The 19737-nt window shown below is 35.6% G+C and overlaps 1 protein-coding gene across 4 annotated transcripts in view; it reads right to left on the minus strand.

Moving 5' to 3' along the window:
• ATL2 (atlastin GTPase 2) overlaps nt 1-19737 on the minus strand; it is a 56376-nt gene that overhangs the window by 26568 nt on the left and 10071 nt on the right. For 2 of the 4 annotated variants that reach the window (XM_038561297.1, XM_038561296.1), the window contains exon 2: nt 7133-7377. The exons of 1 other annotated variant lie outside the window; for it this stretch is intronic. In XM_038561297.1, coding sequence (XP_038417225.1) covers nt 7133-7377 — 245 coding nt within the window. Of the gene's footprint in view, nt 1-7132; nt 7378-12665; nt 12787-17058; nt 17076-19737 lie in introns of those variants that run through there. One more of the 4 variants, XM_038561298.1, reaches the window with a different exon arrangement.

Below are 19737 nucleotides of genomic sequence, written 5' to 3' on the forward strand. Positions count from 1 at the left end.
ATATATGACGACACAGGTACTGTAATTGTGATGATACTACAAAACAGGCAGTATATACAAGTGGGGCTTATAGCTGGAGAGATGTTTTCAAAGCCTACAAACAACAACATTTTTCAGGGAATAGACACTCAGGAATGCAACTGAGAAAGCCTCTCTTAAGATACTGCTATAAGGACTTTGAACAATATATTGTAGACTACTCCATCTCATCTGCTTTTGATTCCTCTAGCTTTGGCAACATTTGGTGAAGTTTTTCTAACTGAAATTACTCACACTAATTTTAAACCTGCATATGAGAGAACAGAAGGTTAGTTTCAGCCCAGAAATCAAAATCTAAGAGGAAAAAAAAAAGCCAGTGTGCTGATGAAAAAAGGGTAATCCACAGTTCACATAACTCAACCCTTTAGCTTATATTCAGGGATAAAAATAAGCCTAACAATTTTTATTTTCTTTATTAAAATTCTGATCAAATTTTGCTGGCTTAAAAAAATTTTTTGCTGGCTTCCTGCATAGGCAAAAATAGAACAATGTAAAATTTAAATTTTCAGCAGCTTATCACATAAGTTATATAGAGTATTCCTTTCACCTGTCGTAAGTGAAATACACAAGTTAATTCAGTTCAATAGATGAATAAGCTAAATTTCTACATTAAATGTAGCAACAGTTTTATAAACATGAACCTGTAAAGAGTAGGATGATGACTTAAAACTTACAAAATGCATACCTATCAGAACGCTAAAATTAAAAAGACAATAGTGTTCATAAGATGCATAACGAACGTAAATCTCTTACATTGCTCGTGGAAGTACAAATTGGTAAAGCCACTTTGGAAAAAATTTTGGCAGTCCATCTAGTTAAATGGGCATTATGGACCTAGCATTTCTACTCTTGGGAATATAACCGACAGAAGTAAGTACTTATGTCACCAAGACTTATATAAGAATTTCATGGTAGCTTTATTCATAACAGACAAATATTACAAATAACTCATATGTCAAAAGGAGTAAATAAATTGTGATTTATCTTAATCCAATGAAATACCACTCAGCAATAACAATTACTAATGCATGTGATAACACAGATAAATCTCTTAGATTCAATGTTGAGTGAACGAAATGAGACACAAGACTGAATACTTTATGATTACATTTATGTAAAGTTCAATCAAGAGTAGACAAAACTAATCTGTGGTGATGTAAGTCAGGATTGTGGCGGACTCTTGGTGTTGAAGACAGTAATACCTGGCAGGGAGCACGATGAGAGAGCCTTCTAGAGTGCTAGTAATGTTCTCTTTCTTGATTTGAGTGGCAGTGGTTACAAAAGTATAGGTACACAAAAATTCACTGGCTATACTAATAAGGTTTATGCACTTTATTTTAAGTTATACCACAAAAAAAAATAATGACCCTTGGAAGAACCTTTTAAAAATATTATTCATACTCTAAATATATTTCTTTCTTAGAAAAGAACATGAAACAAGCCTTCCTTCATGCATCCACACATTTCCCACAAGTCTCACATCTCAGACATTGTTATTAGCCTTAGGGAAAAAAAAGGGTGAAATCAAGTTCAACATCCCATATGGCCAATTCGGAGTTATTTGTACTTTTGGCAAATTATATGTAGCAGCACATATGATCCTTAAAGATAGTTCTTACTCCTGATCTCTGGAAGCCATTCAGGGAGCAACTCTAGTAAAATATAAAAACTATATATAGTTTCCCTTAAAATGCCTTTAGTAATTATGTTATAAATGTAGTCAAAACTCTTTACTCACCTAAGCATAGATACCAGTGGGCAGCAAACAAGTTAACAGGCATGCACTCCTGTCAGTCTATCTCAACTACTGAAATAGACACTGAAAGTGACCATTTTCAAAAGAACAGTTCAGTGAAAGTATGGAAAAGGACCAAACATCATTTTACATAGTGGTTTTAAGAATAAAGACTTTGGAATCAAACTGTCTGGTCTGGCTGGTCTCAGCCTTGCCATGTCTTTTAAATTTAGCCTCATTTCCTTACCTATCAAGTTGAAATACTAATATTACTGTATTGGGGTAATGTGAATACTGAGTGAGATAATACCTATTAAATGCCCAGTAATCAGAATACCTAGAATTCGACAAAGATTCAGAAACTGTTATTTTAAGAGATAATCTGTACTTCCTCATGGAAGAATACATCATCTATGAGATGCTCTTGCCAAAAAGTCGAACAAGTCCTGAGTCTGATCAAGTCCATAGATTTAACTCACAATTTATAGTACATTCACAGGACAAAGGAACATGTAAAACTACACCATTCAGATAAAAAACAACAACAACAACAACAACAGCAGCAAATCCAGACTGGAGAAACTGTAAGACCAGCAACTAATTTATTTAAAAAATAAACTGCCAAGAAAGAGACGGAGGGAAGCCTAAAAAGAATTAAAAGCACTTTAAAGGCCACCAATCACAATGTGGATCTCATTTGGTTCAATCTTGACTTGAACTGTAAAAAAATTTTTAAATTAAAACATATGAGTCAACTGCAAAGTTTATCCCTTTTATTACCTAACTTACGAATTACTCGTTTTTATGCATGATATTATTGTAATGCCCACAAAACCCCTTATCTTTAAAGAGATATACTATAATATTGACAAATTCTATACCTGGACATACTTCAAAACAACATATAAAGTATGGAATGAGTTGGAGTATAGATGAAATGAGATTGAGTTGATAACTATAAATACATGAGCACTCATTATGCTATCATCTACTTTCATAGGTGTTAAAAACTCACAGTAAAATTTTTTTAAAAAACAGAAAATGATATAAAAGTACAAGCAACTCTGTACAGAATTAAGACTAGCTACAAGAGTTCAGTAGCAGCTCTCACCCATATATCCCAAGTATTAAGTTTTACATTCATAATTTAATTCTAAATTAAGTTTTGACCTTCCTAAACCAATTCCTGAAATTCAAATTACTTTTACATGATAATTTTTGATCAGCATTCTTCTAATACTTCCTATTATCACAGGTGTAATCTACTTGGGAAGCAGGGGATTCACAAAAATCAACTTACTAAAACTGGTAAGATCAAAACAAATATCCACTGACAGCTAAATGAATAAATAAAATGTGGTATAATCATATAGCAGATAACAAAGTAACAAAAATAATGAATGCTCACTACATGCAAAAACACGGACACATTTCATAGATATCTCAAAGAAATAAGCCAAACACAAGCTTTTATAGTATGATTTCATTTACATGCAGTTCAAAACTAGGCAAAACTGTCTGTGGTACAAGAATCCAGGATAGCAGTTATCTTTTGGAGTAGATATTAACTAGGGGGTAGATATTAACTGGAAGGGATATAATAAGGTGGGGGGTGAGGTTCTGTATCTTTATCTGGGTAGTGGTAATATGGGTGTGTACATGTGTAAAATTTCAGAAAGCTATACAGTTAAAGATTTGGATACTTTTCTGTATATAAATTATACTCCAGGAAAAAAAGAAAAGAAAAAACACATTTATCTAAACTACACCCCCCAACAACCAAATCAGCATTAGAAAGGGAAAGGCAGGGATCCCTGGGTGGCGCAGCGGTTTAGCGCCTGCCTTTGGCCCAGGGCGCGATCCTGGAGACCCAGGATCGAATCCCACGTCAGGCTCCCGGTGCATGGAGCCTGCTTCTCCCTCTGCCTGTGTCTCTGCCTCTCTCTCTCTCTGTGTGTGTGTGTGTGTGACTATCATAAATAAATTTAAAAAAAAAAAAAAAGGGAAAGGCATAGAATACTTGAATATACATATATAATTCGCAAGGAAAAGTCATCCTCTCTCCCACCACTACCACCTATTCTGTTTCTCATTACAGATTTTCATCTCCTCTTATATAACTCCCTACTTGTACAAATAATGATTTTTTTAAAATACTGACATAATAGACCTAATAGTTCTCACATAAATTTTTATAATTATTTACAGCTTTTTGAGAATTCAGTTTTTGAGAAAACTCAAACTCTTTTACAAAAAATATTCTACTTACAAATTACTAGGTTCACCAACAATATTTGAATTTCTGTAGTATTCCTCATATGTGGCATTCATAGTGAATGTCGTAAGTGATATCCTTTTAAGTTCAAAATGTGCTACTACTTTATGAATTCAAGAATCAACAATTTTAGTGACCCTCTCATATCTTATATTTCATGGTAAAAGTTGAACTGTAGTTATTGATCAATTCCAATACACAACAGAATCTTATTCTAGAAAAATGTCTAGTTCATCTCTTGTTTACAAAAGAAGACTAACTTCTTTCCTCCTATACTTTTAAAACAATCTTTTCAAAACACAGTGGTAGCTCAAACAAAAACCCTGTGTAAAAAGCTATTTACTTCACAAGAATATAAGACCTAAAAATCAGAATTTCCCCTATTATTTGGAAATGTTTGATAAAAACCTCAGAATATTCTTAGTTTTAAGAATTTGAATACCGAAGTTTTCATTTTTATCCAACGGAAACAAGCCTACATTCAATCTTGTATTACTTTACTAATTACTCAAAATGAAGTCATCTATTTCTAAATCGTAAAGTAAAATATTTATATTTCGCTCCTTTAGTGAACTGCATCCTTACATAAATTGACTCACGTCAATAAAAAGACAAAGTCAGTACAAGCCACTGCTCATCTCCTACCTTCTTCAGCTATCATAACACCTTTGCAGGCAAGATATGGTTAATGAAATAAATTCAGAACTATTCCATTGTGACTTTCCTTCTATACTTTCATTCTCCTAGGAAAAGCATAACCCACCACTAAATCAGTGTAAGTAGAGGCATGCTGTCCCAAAATTCAGACTATGTTTAGCATCATTTTTATTTTTTTTTTTAGCATCATTTTTAATTAACAGAGTAAGATTATTAATATCAGAAATTCTATATGGAAACCTTATCAATCAAAAATTAGTAAAGCTATTTCAGCTTAGAAGCCACTAAGTAGGTATATAACCTCACTCAGGTCCTGATAACCTTCCTATGGCTTCAGTGTCTCCCCCAGGAAAAGGGATATTGTGTTACTTCAGAGACGATAAATACAAGACACATGCTACTCCCCTCCTGAACCACCACTACCAATTGATCAGAGATTGATGTAGAAATGGCACCTGAGGTGAAATTTATCTGTCATTGCTAGGTAAGTGATCTACACTTCCTTCCCCTTTGAACATTCTGTCTGTGACCTACCTGGAATCAAATACATTTGCACTCAACATCTCAAGACACACATACATACAATAGTATAAGCTTACTTAAGGAGTCAGAACCTCAATTATCATCTTTAAATGTACAGTCTTTTTTAAAAAGAATATGCCACTATTTATTCATTTCTCTATTTCAGATGTAAAATTTTGAGAATAATCAATCTAAATGGATGAAATAATGCATTTTTCTCAGTTTGCTACACATGTAACATAGTGCTGTTTAATATGAACTACATTCTTGATATTGAGGCATACCTGACCATGCCTGAGGAGATCTTATGAAAAGAATTTACTACTGAAAAGTTTCCTGGAAAATCAGCTAGGAATGTTTACCTTGTTACTTACCTTAAGGCAGATGCACACCCAGTTACAGATTGATATAGAACTTGTAAAGGTGAGCACCCTGACATGTGTTTAGACAATTACATAATTCTGTCAAAGCGTTATTTCTAGCATCTTCATGTGGCTTCTGAATGTCAAACGCCCCTGTAATGAGAGTTCTTCCTCCTAAGTGCGGCACTCCAAATTTCCAAGTCCTCCTTCTTTGTCCCTATCAAATTCTCCCTCCCTCAGCCCAATATTCAATGGTTAGAAAAACATTCTGATTCAAGTGAAATTATTTTTTGCTTTTTTTCAGGGGAGAATGCCAAAATCAGGGGAAAGAAGGAAATAACAATTGCTTGGTATTATGAAAAAGTGAAAATCTGTGGAGAAGGGGAGATTCACTGGTCAAAACAAGAAGTGCTTACTACGGGACAATTAATGTGTTAGATGAGGGAGATGTGGTAATCAAGATAAGACCCACTCCTGACAGAGGTTAAACTCACCAGGAAAAATAAGTAAGTAAAACAGTATCAATGAAACAAATGACTTGTACATCAGAGGTGGGAGGAGAATATAACATAGTCTTAAAAATCAGAGGAGTCCTCAGGGCACCTGGCTGGCTCAGTCACAAGCATGTGACTCTTGATCTCAGGGTTGTGAGTTCAAGTCCCATTTTGGGCATAGAGCCTACTTAAAAAAAATAAAAATAAAAAAAATCAGGGAAGGCCTGCTATGCAAAGATTAGCCAAAGATAAAGCAACATTTGAAGAAATAACAAGAAACACTTGAGGAACTGCAAATACGATGGAATGCTTGACACAGAGAAGCAAGATACGAAGCTCAGACATCATCAAAGGCCTTGGAAGCCACTCTAAGGAACTGGACTTTAGCTCAAAATGTAATAGTGACTGAAGCGAACTTATTTGAAGAGCATAGGTATACTTTTACAAAAGTCTCTATCAGCCCACTTCACACATTGTTGGAAAGGTGATTAAAAAGGGGAATGTGTGGGATCCCTGGATGGCTCAAAAGTTTAGTGCCTGCCTTCGGCCCAGGGCGTGGTCCTGGAGTCCTGGGATGGAGTCCCACAGCAGGCTCCATGTAGGGAGCCTGCTTCTTGCTCTGCCTGTGTCTCTGCCTCTCTCTGTTGTGTCTCTGCCTCTCTCTCTCTCTGTGTCTTTCATGAATAAATAAAATCTTTAAAAAAGGGGGGGGGGGGAATGTGTGAAGAAATAACAAAAAGGGAGAGATGAACAGTGTATCAGAGACCTTAGCGTATACTCAGACATCTCGGGTTAGAGCTACAATGACTCTGACGTAGATTCTCACTCACATGCATCAACATGTACTACATGCAAAAAGCAATTACGGAGATGAGGAGGAATCAAAAACTCAAACAAACTTAGATTACTGTCTTAGAACTGAGTAGTTTTAGCAAGAACTGGATTTTGGTAAAATTAAAGACACAGTTCTCACTGTTTTTTGTCTATTATTTTTAAACAAGGTTGGGTTTTGGTTTTAATTGGGTTCAATTTAAAAGACACTATTCACCTTGTTATACATATATCTAAGCATGAAGTCCAGTAGAAATGATTTCCCTTTACGAAAAGCTCCTGCCACGGATACCACTACTATGTTAAGATCTCGTATGTGCTCCTGTAGCAATATCTGCTCCAAAGCTTCTTCATCGAGCTCAAAGTTATGGTCATCTTCATGAGCAAGAACAATCTGTACTGGACATGGTTTCTTCATAACCTCATCAGAGTTTACTAGGTCATCATCTTCATAATTCTCACCTAGAATTAAAACAAGAGAAAGAGGTTACTTGAATTCCTGCATGACAAATTTCTAAAGGATCACAACTAAAGCAAAATTTCAAGTAATTTCCCCCTTATTGCAGATCATCTGAAAATACTTATATAAAGTAATATTCAAGTACATACTGGATTTCTCACTCCCTCCTCTATAACAGAACCAAGAATACGCTAAGATTTCCCACTATATATACAATAAGCAGCAATACTGAGTACAGCCTCTACTATTAAGTCTTAACAGCTAAACGTGAACAGTAGCTGTTTCTTGAGCCTGCATTATTCTATAAACAATTCCTGTATGCACACATAAAGTTGATCTGTGCAAAAGGGAGTAGGAGGGGAGTCTATTTTACCGAATAACTCAGATTCCAATTCTCCCTGTGGGCATCACCTGGAAATTACTCTAAGCCACAAAGATTAAAACATGAGTTGTAAACATTGCTCCCTGGGAAACTTAAAACGGCTAAGCTAGGGTCATAAGAAGTTTCTAAAACGGACACTTATGGTAAAGCTAACAAGTCCCTAATTTAGTAAGAGTAACCTAAGAGTACAGCTTCCCTTATTAAAGCAAAGCACAGGATTAATATCTTAGTGGAAAACACAAGAACAGTGAGGTGCCTAACTATAAGATAGTTTCATTTGCCTCTGGGCTCTTTTTCACCAAAGACCACAGCCACCACTTCAAAATTACACATCTCCCCAAAACAGTTATATAAACTCTTCCTTCATTCACCCCGCACACCAAAAGAAGGTAACCTTTGCAGAACTTTACTCAACAATGAGAAGAAAAAAAAAAAAAAAATGAGTAACTATAAAACCCGAAACAGCAGAGACAAGTTTCTAAAGTTTAGGTTTCTGTTCTTTTAAAAAAATAAACAAAAACATCTAATAGCTGGTTTCAGAGTCTATATCCCTTGTCTGGCTCTCCTCCCTATCAATTATCCCATGTAGCAACAACTTACTCCTGAGGACCTTATCCTCTTCCACATCAACAATTTTAAGAGACTCTCCCCCTTGAACCTGTCTACTAAGCTCCTTCCCAATCTATGGAGATGTACAGTATCTGTTCTGTTCAATGCAATGACTGTCCCTTCTCTACCAGCAGACAGCCCAATGAGAAGTGGCACATTATTAGCCAACACTGCTAGAATATCTTATCCAACTAACAACTATTCTTAAAAATGAAGTATCTACATTAATGGATTTTTTTTTCTCCTTACAGAAAGAAAAATCTAGCTTTTGATTTGCAAAAGCTAGGAGAGCCTTTACTTCCACATTACAAGGCACCTTTAACTGTAAGTAGCAAAAGCAGCAATACTATTTCAAAATGCACTGCAAACAATAACAATATAAAGAGCAAGCCATTTCAAAGAAGAATCTTTGAAAGTAAAAGCAATCAATATTTAATTAAAGAGGATATTATCACTTCCAGTTTCATGGTACACATGCAGAGTGGTACCTAACTGGTCTCTTCTTGCTGGTGTCCCTCCTCTAATCTGATCTAAATTCCACAGAGTAGCAACTAAGTAACATACATAAGTGAGTGTGATTAAATTACTCTCCTTAAAAATCACTGTTACAGAGGATTAACAACTGCGATCCTACATAAAATCCTGTACTCACTGCCAAATCTCTCCTGCCTCATTTGGTGCTACTCTCGCCTCTGTAAACTACAAATAGACAAGCTAGCCTTTTTTCAGATCCTTATGCTATTACAGCTCTTTCTAGACTCATATTTCACTCATGATATTCCTTTGTCTGGAATATTTTTTCCATGCCATTGCCCTAATCAATTCAATAAGACTTATTCCTTAAGTCTCAGAATATGTCCCCCCTTCTAGACTATCAATCTTCTGTTTAAAACTCTCAATTAGCTTCCCACCGTAACCAGAAAATATAAAGAAAAAAACAGAACTCGAAGTTCCTTAACCTCCACAGCCCTGTGTTATCTGGTTCCTTCAATCTAGTCCCCTAGCTTTTCCTTGAACAGGCCAAACCTGTGTCCCCTGTGTCCCACCTTAAAATCTTTGTCCTGGGGCAGCCCCAGTTTAGCGCCGCCTGCAGCCCGGGGTATGATCCTGGAGATCTGGAATCAAGTCCCACATCAGGCTCCCTGCATGGTGCCTGCTTCTCCCTCTGCCTGTCTCTCTATCTCTCTCTCTCTCTCTCTCTCTCTCTGTGTCTCATGAATAAATAAATAAAATCTTAAAAAAAAAAAATCTTTGTCCTGCTTTCCCATCTGGAATGATCGGTCCCTAGAAACTCGTGTGGCTTAATTCTCCATCATCCAGGTCTCAGCTCAAATATTCTCTTAAGTGTAGCCTTCCTTGATCACTCAAGTCTAAATTAAAGACCCCTCCACATCACTTTAAAAAAAACAGGTTTCTTTCCCCACAGTCCTTTTCAGTATCTAAAATGACCCTTTTTTATGTGTTTACACGTGTATCTTATTATCTCTCCCTCCACAGAATATATGTACCTCAATCACCCTGATGACCACTCCATCTCCCAGCATCCAGAACAGTGCTTGGCACCTAACAGGTGCTTAATAAATATTTCTTGATTGAACGAAACTTACACATTTCATTCAGGAGTTTTATACCTGCCCCTATGTATTTTAAAAGCAAATTTGAGAATCACCTAGTTTGGGAAAATACTTCCAGCAACTCAAGAGTAGTGTACTTATCACAAAATTACAATTAAAAGTATTAAGTTCTATTAAGTAATACACTAATTATAAAGAATCCAAAATGATTAAAGGTTAAAATATCACAATGACCAAACTTGGATTGATTTTGTTAAAAAATCAACAAATAGTCTTGTTCTTACAATAAAGAAAGCATTAGTTTTTGAAAAATAAAAACAAATCACTTGGCAGGAAATTTTTATTAACTTGAAATTTTACCTAGATTAGTTGACTATAGTTACCATGTAGCCAGTTTTCTTTGATTAACATGGATAAAGATAGGTACCTCAGATTTATAGGCAGGTGTCTAGATTCTGTCATCATTTCTAGTGTGTAGACTTCAAAGTGAAGTGCACAAACCATGTTTCAAAAGTATAATGGAGCACATTATAGTGACCTGGTTCACTTAAGTTTACGCCCTCATTATGATTTTTCTACCAAATTTGTACTAACTACAGATAAAGAACTCCATTCATCAAACACTGATATAAGCAACTGAAAAATAATGTACATTAGATTACTTGTAAACATTAACACATAGTGATTACATACAATTGGAAATCTTTTTAAATTTAGCATCACTCTAAAATTTTAAACTAAAGTTAAATGCGATGCAGAGAATAGTGATTTTATTTCCATTTTTCAATGCCGGAAAATGACTTAAGGTGACTTCAGATTTCCAATAAATTTTCCTGATTGACTGTTCCAAGTCAGTTCTTCCCCACTCCAATTCCCAAAATGATCTTTCAAGATAAAAGCTGAAATATACTTATAGAAAATCAATTGTTCCCCAAGTATTTCCCCATGCCTTAACACTAAGTATACTTAACCTATTTGCCACAAGGCCTACAAAAAGACACCTGCAGTAGTAAAAAAGATGAGTAATTGCCAGGGGTTGAGGGGAAAGGAGACAAGGATTTTTAGGGCAATAAGCTATTCTCTCTAATGCTATAAAGGTACACACACGGCATTACACATTTGTCAAAACCCAAAGAATATACAACCCTGTAAGTGAAGCCTACTGTAAACTGTGGGCTTTGAGTAATAATGATGAGTCAATGAAGATTCATCAACTCTAACAAATGTACCCACTTTGGTCTGGAGCAGGGAGGCTGTTGATGTGTGTGGGGCCTGGGGTATATGCATACTCTGTACTTTCCACTGAATTTTGCTATGATCCTAAAACTGCTCTAAAAAAAGAAACCTATAAAAAAAAAATTTGTCTTTTTGATTGCTCTTTAAACATACTTTATCTTAAATCTGCCAAACTCATACATTCAGCATATATTCCAACAGCAAAATTTACACTTCAAAACTGACCTAGATCCGTCTGCATTCAAGCTTAATTATAAGCTAAGGCAATAAAAAGATACTACAAATCTGTATTACAATAAAATGTTACTAACATTAGATTATTTCAACCCCAAACTAAACTTGTAGAAAGAGAACCAAATAAAGAATAATTGACTTTTCAAAAGCAATGAAAGTATATTTTAAGTTATTATTCACATTCCAACTAAAAACTTAAAACAAGGATCCCTGGGTGGCGCAGCGGTTTAGCGCCTGCCTTTGGCCCAGGGCGCAATCCTGGAGACCCGGGATCGAGTCCCACATCGGGCTCCCGGTGCATGGAGCCTGCTTCTCCCTCTGCCTATGTCTCTGCCTCTCTCTCTCTCTCTCTCTCTCTGTGACTATCATAAGTAAATAAAAATTAAAAAAAAAAAAAAAAACTTAAAACAATTCTTATGGAAAGTAGCCTGGATTCAGTCTACTTAGTCTATTTTCAAAAATTTGCAGTTTGACAAAAGCAATGTTTTTGTGTCTGGTATGTTTATACTCAACATTTATACTCTATAACCAAATGGAAACAGTATCCAATTACTTTATTATTAATTATTCTAATTATTTTAAGTTTATTCTAGCACATATTTTTAAAAGCCATAAAGAGGTTATACCATGGCAAAGCTATTTGTAGGAATCTTATAAAAAATAAGGATGCAAAGATGTACAGGTTTGCTGACCAGTGTTATTTACAGTAGTAAAAATTAATGTTGACTGTGGAACTCCATTGGAAATGGGCCCCATAGATCTCTTAACCATGTGGACATACTATGCAGCTTAAAAACACATCTACACATTTAAGAAATTAAGGACATTTAAGACATCAGTATTAAATATGTGGGAATAAGGCAGATCACAAATTATTATAACTCCTCTCCAGTTTTGTTTTGCTTTGCTTTTAAAAACACAGGTACACTTAGGGAGAAAAAAAAAATATATACACACACACACACACACACACACACACACACACATCACTTGGGACTTCCAGGCATTAGAATAACTACTGGCCCTCTGTTGCAAACTATAATACTAGACAAAATATATGAGGCATCTTTTTTCAAGGATGGACAATAGTCATAGGAGTCAAGCAGTAATCCTTGCATGGGAAACCAAAGCACAAGCAAAGATCTGAGTTGAGGACTGCTAAAGCAACTGGAACCATTACACAGGGCAGAGAGTAAAAGAAGCTGTGCAGAGGTGGAGCCAAGGTGCAAAGGCACATAATACTAGCAAAGCTTACCAGAAAGCTGCTACTACAGTGTTGAACAGGAACATAGACTCCAGAGATGAAACAGTATTGGGGCACTTTGGCATTCTGGACCAGCTATGGTAGAGATCTTATGAGCACTTCAGGCATTAAGCTAAGGCAGAGAGAGCAAAGGCATAATAATCTGACAGGTTGGCTATGGAAGAATAGATAAAACAAAATGGCCATTATGTTAATAATCACTCAAAAATCTGGGAGATGTATATACACAGGTTCCTTATATTGCTCTCTTCACTTCCATACATATTTGAAAATTTCCATAATAGAAAGTTTCTTTTAAAAAGTAGAGAAGCGGGATACCTGGGTGACTCAGTGGTTAAGCATCTGCTTTCGCTCGGGGTGTGGTCCTGGAGTCCCCGGATCAAGTCTCACATCCGGCTCCCTGTATGGGGCCTGCTTCTCCCTCTGCCTAGTGTCTGCCTCTCTCTCTCTATCTCTCTCTCTCTCATGAGTAAATAAAATCTTAAAAAAAAAAAATGTCAAAAAGCTAGGGGCACCTAGGTAGCTCAGTTGCTTAAACGTCCAACTCTTGATTTCGACTCAGGTTATGATCTTAGAGTCATGAGACTGAGGCTGAGGCCGCACAGGAACTCTGCGCTCAGTGGGGAGTATGCCTGAGGATTCTCTCCTCTCCCTCTGCCCTCCCCAAACTCGTGAGCGCTCACACCTGCTCTCTCTCACTCAATGTCTCAAATAAATAAATCTTTAAAAAGAATAGCAAGGCTAAAGTTTTCATTAGGAGATGAAACAGATCCAAATACAAAAGACAGAGATACAGGTCAGTGCTATTAGAAGTGAGAGAGAAGTCTCAAAGATTGTATAACGCAGCTTTCTCAACCTTTCTTCTACTTCTACAGTCCTTTGGTGACTGGGAGAAACAAAGGAGTACCATGGAAAATTTAAAAAAAAAAAAAAAAAAAAAGGAAAAAAGAAAGTTTTCAAAATATACAAGGTCAAGCAATTGTAAAATTCTACATCTACACTACCATTCCCCCCAACCTACTTCCCCATGAAAACAGTTCATCTAAACACACATCAATCCTTCCCAAAATCTGAAAGCAAAATCCCTAAGAAACTCAGTATCAGTTGGCTAACTAAAAGTAGACACTCTATTACTAAGAAAAAGAAAAAAAAAAAATGAGGCTTAAAATCAAATCTATTAAACACCCTAAAAAGAAAATTGTAGAACCAGATGGCTACACTGGTGAATTCTACCAAACATTTAAGGAAGAAATTATACCAATTCTACAAAGAATCTTACAGAAAAAAAGAAAAGAACATTTCCCAACTCATTTTATGAAGCCAATATTATTATTCTAACCAAATCAGACAAAAACATTACAAGAAAAAAACTACCAACAGTCCTCATGAACAAACATAAAAATCCTTAATAAAAATATAGTATTTTTCAGTATATAGTATTCAGAATATACAAAAAAAATCTACAACTGTTCACTAAGAACAATTCCATTTTTTAAAGACTATTAATCTGAGAGAAAGAGAACATGCATGCACAAGGGGGGGGGGGGGGGGCAAAGGGACAAGAAAACTTCCCGCTGAGCAGGGAGCCCAATATGAGGCTCGATCCCAGGGCCCTGAGATCATGGCCCAAGCATAAGTCAGACGCTTAACCAGCTGAGCCACCCAGGCACCCCTATAACAATTCCATCTTAAAATGGGCAAAAGATTTTATCTTCATATCACCAAAGAAGATATATGGTCATTAAGCACATGAAAATATACTCAACACCATTAGATGTTAGGGAAATTAAAAACAATACCACAATCAGATACATCTACATACTCTAATAACTAAAATTTACAAGACCAATGAAAGCGCTGGTAAAGAGCAAACGACACATATATTTCTGTTGAGAATACAAAATGATACAACCACTTTGAAAAACTTTTGGTAATATCTTTTAGAAAGTTAAACATATTTTAAATAATCTCTATGCCCAACATGGGACTTGAACTCACAACCCCAAGATCAAGAGTTGCACGCTCTACCAACTGAGCCAGACTGGAGCCCAAGTTAAACATATATTTACCATACAATCTATAATCACACTCTTAGGTACTTAAAAGAAATTAAAACATAACAACAAAAGACTGAAAATGAATATTCATAGCAGTTCTACTCATAATGGCCATAAACTGGAAACAACCCAATGTCCATTTACCGGAAAATGCATAAACCGTGTTAAATCTGTACAATGGACTATTACTTGGAAATGAATTACTAAAATACACAATGACACAGATAAATCTAAAAAGATATATACTAAATGAAAGGATATATGAAATTCTAGAAAAAGTAAAACTATAGTAACATAAAGCAGATAATTGGCCACCAAGAGCTGAAGGCAAGGGAAGAAATTGACTACTGCTACAAACTGTGTGTCCCTCAAATTCGTATGTTGAAGCCCTAATCCTCAATGTGATGGTATTTGGAGGTGGGGCCTGTGAGGGGCTAATATAAGGTCATGGGGGTAGAGCCCTCATGTATGGAATTAGAAAGGGACCTGAGAGAAATGATCTCTTCCTCCACCCTGTGAAGACAGATGCAGAAGCCATTTGCAAACTAGAAAGAGGACTAAAACCAAATCTGCTGGCACCTTGATCCTTTCCTAGTCTCCAAAACTGATAAATAAATGTGTGTGTAAGCCAACCAGTCTATGGTAATTTGTTATAGCAGCCCAAGCTAAGTCAATTCTAAAGGAGCACAAGGGAACTTTTTGAGATGATGGAAATGTTCTGTAACATGACTGGTGGTGGTGGTGGTGGTGGTGGTGGTGGTGGTGGTGGTGGTGGTGGTGGTAGCTACAAAACTAGCATTCATGAAAACTCATCAAACTATACTGAAAAATCAATGATTTTTATATAAATTATTTCAGTAAGGCAGATTTTGGAAAAATCAAATGCAACTTATTCCCCTTAGCACTTTTTTTTAATTCATTCAAGAGTGAGATCACAAGTAGGAGGGGAGGGGCAGAGGGAGAGGGAGAAGTAGACTTCCAGTTGAGCAGAGAGCCCCAGGCAGGGGCTCGACAGATGCTTAACCAACTGAGCTGTCCAGGTGCCCCCCAACTTTAGTACTTTCATTTATTAAATGAGAGGATAAAGCAATACAACAATTGATTAATCATTTTCCAGAACAAAAATGTCCCCTTCAAGGAGTATTACCCATGAAGGTTATACTCCAATGTCATGAAAAACTAGAGCTGTCAATCAATTCTGACACTACTCAAATTCAATATAAAATGCTTTCTCTTGACCTGAATTCAGGAACTGGAAAACATAATTTTGAGTGTTTCTAATGGTGACAAATGTACTTCTTTGTGAATGAATTCCTGTGAATCCACTACCACATCATGCCAAAATATTTTGGTTAGAAAATAAAAAGGTATTAGGAAGCTACTAATACTTATTTTCCTAAAGAACTCAAGACAGCTTTTTATATTGAGGAGGGAGGGCTTTTTTATTCCTATAAATTCCATAATCTGTTTAAGCATCAACAGATTATGCATATGCTTCCTAGCATACATATCTCAAGACATATGAGGACATTCAAGTTCTAGAATATATGCTTAAAAATTAGCCTCAATACTTAAAATTAAATCTAATATATCACTCACAGGGGCTTTAGAGATTCGGCAGCCAGATTCACTAATTTTACAGATAAGGAAAACACAGGACTAGATTTTTATTTGCAGGGAGAACTGGGCTAGGTCTTCTTAGTGTTTTTCCTCCACAGCAGTGCTTCTCAAACTTTTAGCATGCATATGAATCACTTGAGGATCTTGTTAAAATGCATATTCTGATTCAGTAAATCTGGAGTGGAGCCTGAAACTGCACATTTCTAACTCCAAAGTGATACAACACTAATGGAGTACCAAGGATCACCATATTTTACAGGTGTTTAGTATGTAAACTAATTTTATTTTGTAGTTTCTACTGATGTTAAGGTTTTTACAGGAGGAAGAAAGTTTTCAAGCTAAACTATAATCCTGCATTCTTCCTGAGACAGCTAATACTCTGATATAACTAATCACTCCAGGCTAGCCACTGAGGATTCTGGATAAGGTGAAAAAAGGCAGTGAACACAAGACACCCCTACTTTAAAAATATAAGTATAGAAAATGTTTTAGTATTTGACATGATATATATAGCCAGATTTGAAAATCATTGGACTGGAGTCATCATCAGCCACCTGGGTGAGCTTTTATAATAGTCCTGGACTTCCCTCCATTCGCCCTCCCCATCCCCCAAGACAGATGCAGCCCAGAATAAGAATGCTGACAGATACAAACTTGAACTTCCATCCTATAGTTTTTTTTGAAAAAGAGAAGCAGCTGTTACCTACCAGGTACTTCAAGAAAAGGTTTTATTTATTTGCTCCTGTAAGATAGTATTATTAAGAACTACAAGGTTACACTTCTTTCATAGAAAACATGAACCATAATGCAAATTGCAAAATAAAAACTTCAAAGATTCCAGAAGACCTATTAACACCATCAGATATCAGATACTTTCCCAAATTAGCTTTGCCACTTTTGTTAATCATTTTGCTAAAAATGCTCTTAAAGAGTTATCTAATGTAATTCATCTCCTTCCTTCATTACTGTCAAATCAGGAGATACACAAAAGTTGTTTTCTTAGAAGATTCATATATTATTTTCCACTTGAAAACTACTGTTTCCATAGTAACCAGCACTGATGTCATGGAATTTTTACTGTTCCCATTTAAAGAATACTGAGGCATAAAAATGTTTTTATGAATTTACCTTAATAGATTAAGAAAAATGTAAAATAGACTACAAATATATAAGCACAAAGTATTTTTCCCAAAGCTTATCACCAAATACTAAGTAGTTCTTAAAGCATACACTTAAATACAAGTGTAATTTGAGAGAAGAAAAAAATTTTCAACTAAAGTTAATTTAAACTAGATATTTTAAATGAGGATGCAGTTTATGAAGTCAATTTTGTTAGCTAGTTAAGAGATGCTAAAATAATGGCTCAGAGGACTACAACACAGAAATTCAGAAAAATTCTATATAGGTTCAAGTTCTATACAGTTTAAGTCCTTACTAAGGTTTTTCCCGATTGTCTTCTAAAGTTAAGTCTTGTGAAAAATCTCACCCAAGTCACCCAGGAGTCTTGCATCTGCCCTAAGTACTTTTTTTGGAAGGAGGAAGAGGGGAAGATGATATATTTTTGTTCTGTGGTCCCAGTTTTTAAAGAACTAAGAGTCCAAAATACTGAAAAATTTAATTTTTAGAAAAGTCATTTATATGCTAGAGGAATACTTACGCATACGCAAAGGAAGAGAAAAACAAGGTTCCTTGTTCACTGAAGTACTATTTGAAACGCCAAAAAAAAAAAAAAAAAAAAAAAAGACAATCCAAATATTCATGGATAAATAAACCATGAAATAGAAAATCAAAATTAATGAATAAGATATAAGTGTGTGTACATGGATAAAATTCAAAACCAATGCCAAATGAAAAAAACAAATCAAACCACAAGCTGCTTAAGCTGCTTACTTAAAATTTTTAAATACAGCACAATACTGTATATCATGCATTTTTAAAATGCATATACAGGGGCAACTGGGTGGCTCAGTTAAGCATCCAACTCGATCTCAGCTCAGGTCTTGATCTCAGGGTTTTGAGTTCAAGCCTCACATTAAGGGAGAGTGTTGGGCCTACTTCAAAACAAACAAACATATATTTTATAAGAGTATTAAAAAAAACAGGAAATATGAATACCAACTTCAAGATGAGCGTGTATCTGTGGAGGGAGGGAAGAAAAGAAAAAGATGTTGGGAGAACCCTTCAACTTGTACAGTGTTTGCTTCTCTTTAAAAATGATTCAAAACAATTAGGGCAAATAGTATGCATTAAATCCAACAATGGGCACTTGAACATCTGTAATATTTTTCTATCATTTTTATAAGTTTGAAATATGTTACAATTGTTTTTAATGAAGCATGTTAAGTTACTTCAAGAATTTACATCCACAGAAAAAGGAACTATTTGAGTGACTATGACTTTAAGACAGGCATCGTGACAGAAATCCTCTCAACAGCCCTGTAACTTAGCAATTATCCCCATTTCAGAGAGAAGAAATGTAGACAAAGTTTTTTAATAAGAAATTCTACAAAATTCTACAGCTAAAAAGAAATATATGCATCAAGTTTTCTATAGTAAGTCCATCCTGCTTCCTTTATACCAGACTTTTTACGTTACAGGGTAATTCTTATAAAAATCATTGCTCCCCCAGTGGTATAGCCATAGAAAAGAGACTCAAATCAGTCCTTATTTTTGAAAGGATGTTTATCACTTAAAACAGATCCCTGGTACCAGTTCATCTATTCTTATGAGTAAAAAAGACAAGTACAGATTATCTGTAGGCTTAAAGGGTTTGATCTTGTTTGGTTGGGAGAGGTGGACTAATAAACATCTAGTATTTGAGATTTCTAGATCCTTAAAGCTCTGGATTTAAACTGCAGTCTAGAAAAAAAATAGAGTAACGAAAATAATCAAAACTACAGATACACATAAGTTTTCCTTGAAAGGAAAAAAAAAAAAAAAAACCCCACAACTTTGCGATTGCATGGTCATACCACCTGCAATTTAATTATACATGGATCTGAGTTATGCTGACAACATTTAATTAGCCAAAACCACACCATAAAACAATGAGTCCCATGTACACTAAAGTTTAAGAACCACCTGGGTGGCTTGTTTGGAATACAGACTCTTGGACCTCGCCTCCAGAGTTGATTCAGCTGATCAGGAATAGGATCCAGGAATCTACATGTGTAACAAGCACCCCACTAACCACCACCAAGGTCATTCTGATGCAGCGAGGTTAAAGGACTAGAAGTGGGAGCACGTAAATTTCTATTCCTTCAACAAACATTCACTGAACACCTACAACATGATTCTAAGAATTGCAAAATTCACTAGTGAACAAAATTAAAAAAAAAAAAAATCCTGCCCTTAGGAGTTTATTACATCCTAAAGATGAGGAAATA

Source organism: Canis lupus, chromosome 17 (assembly GCF_011100685.1).
Source record: "Canis lupus familiaris isolate Mischka breed German Shepherd chromosome 17, alternate assembly UU_Cfam_GSD_1.0, whole genome shotgun sequence".
Classification (NCBI taxonomy): domain Eukaryota; kingdom Metazoa; phylum Chordata; class Mammalia; order Carnivora; family Canidae; genus Canis; species Canis lupus.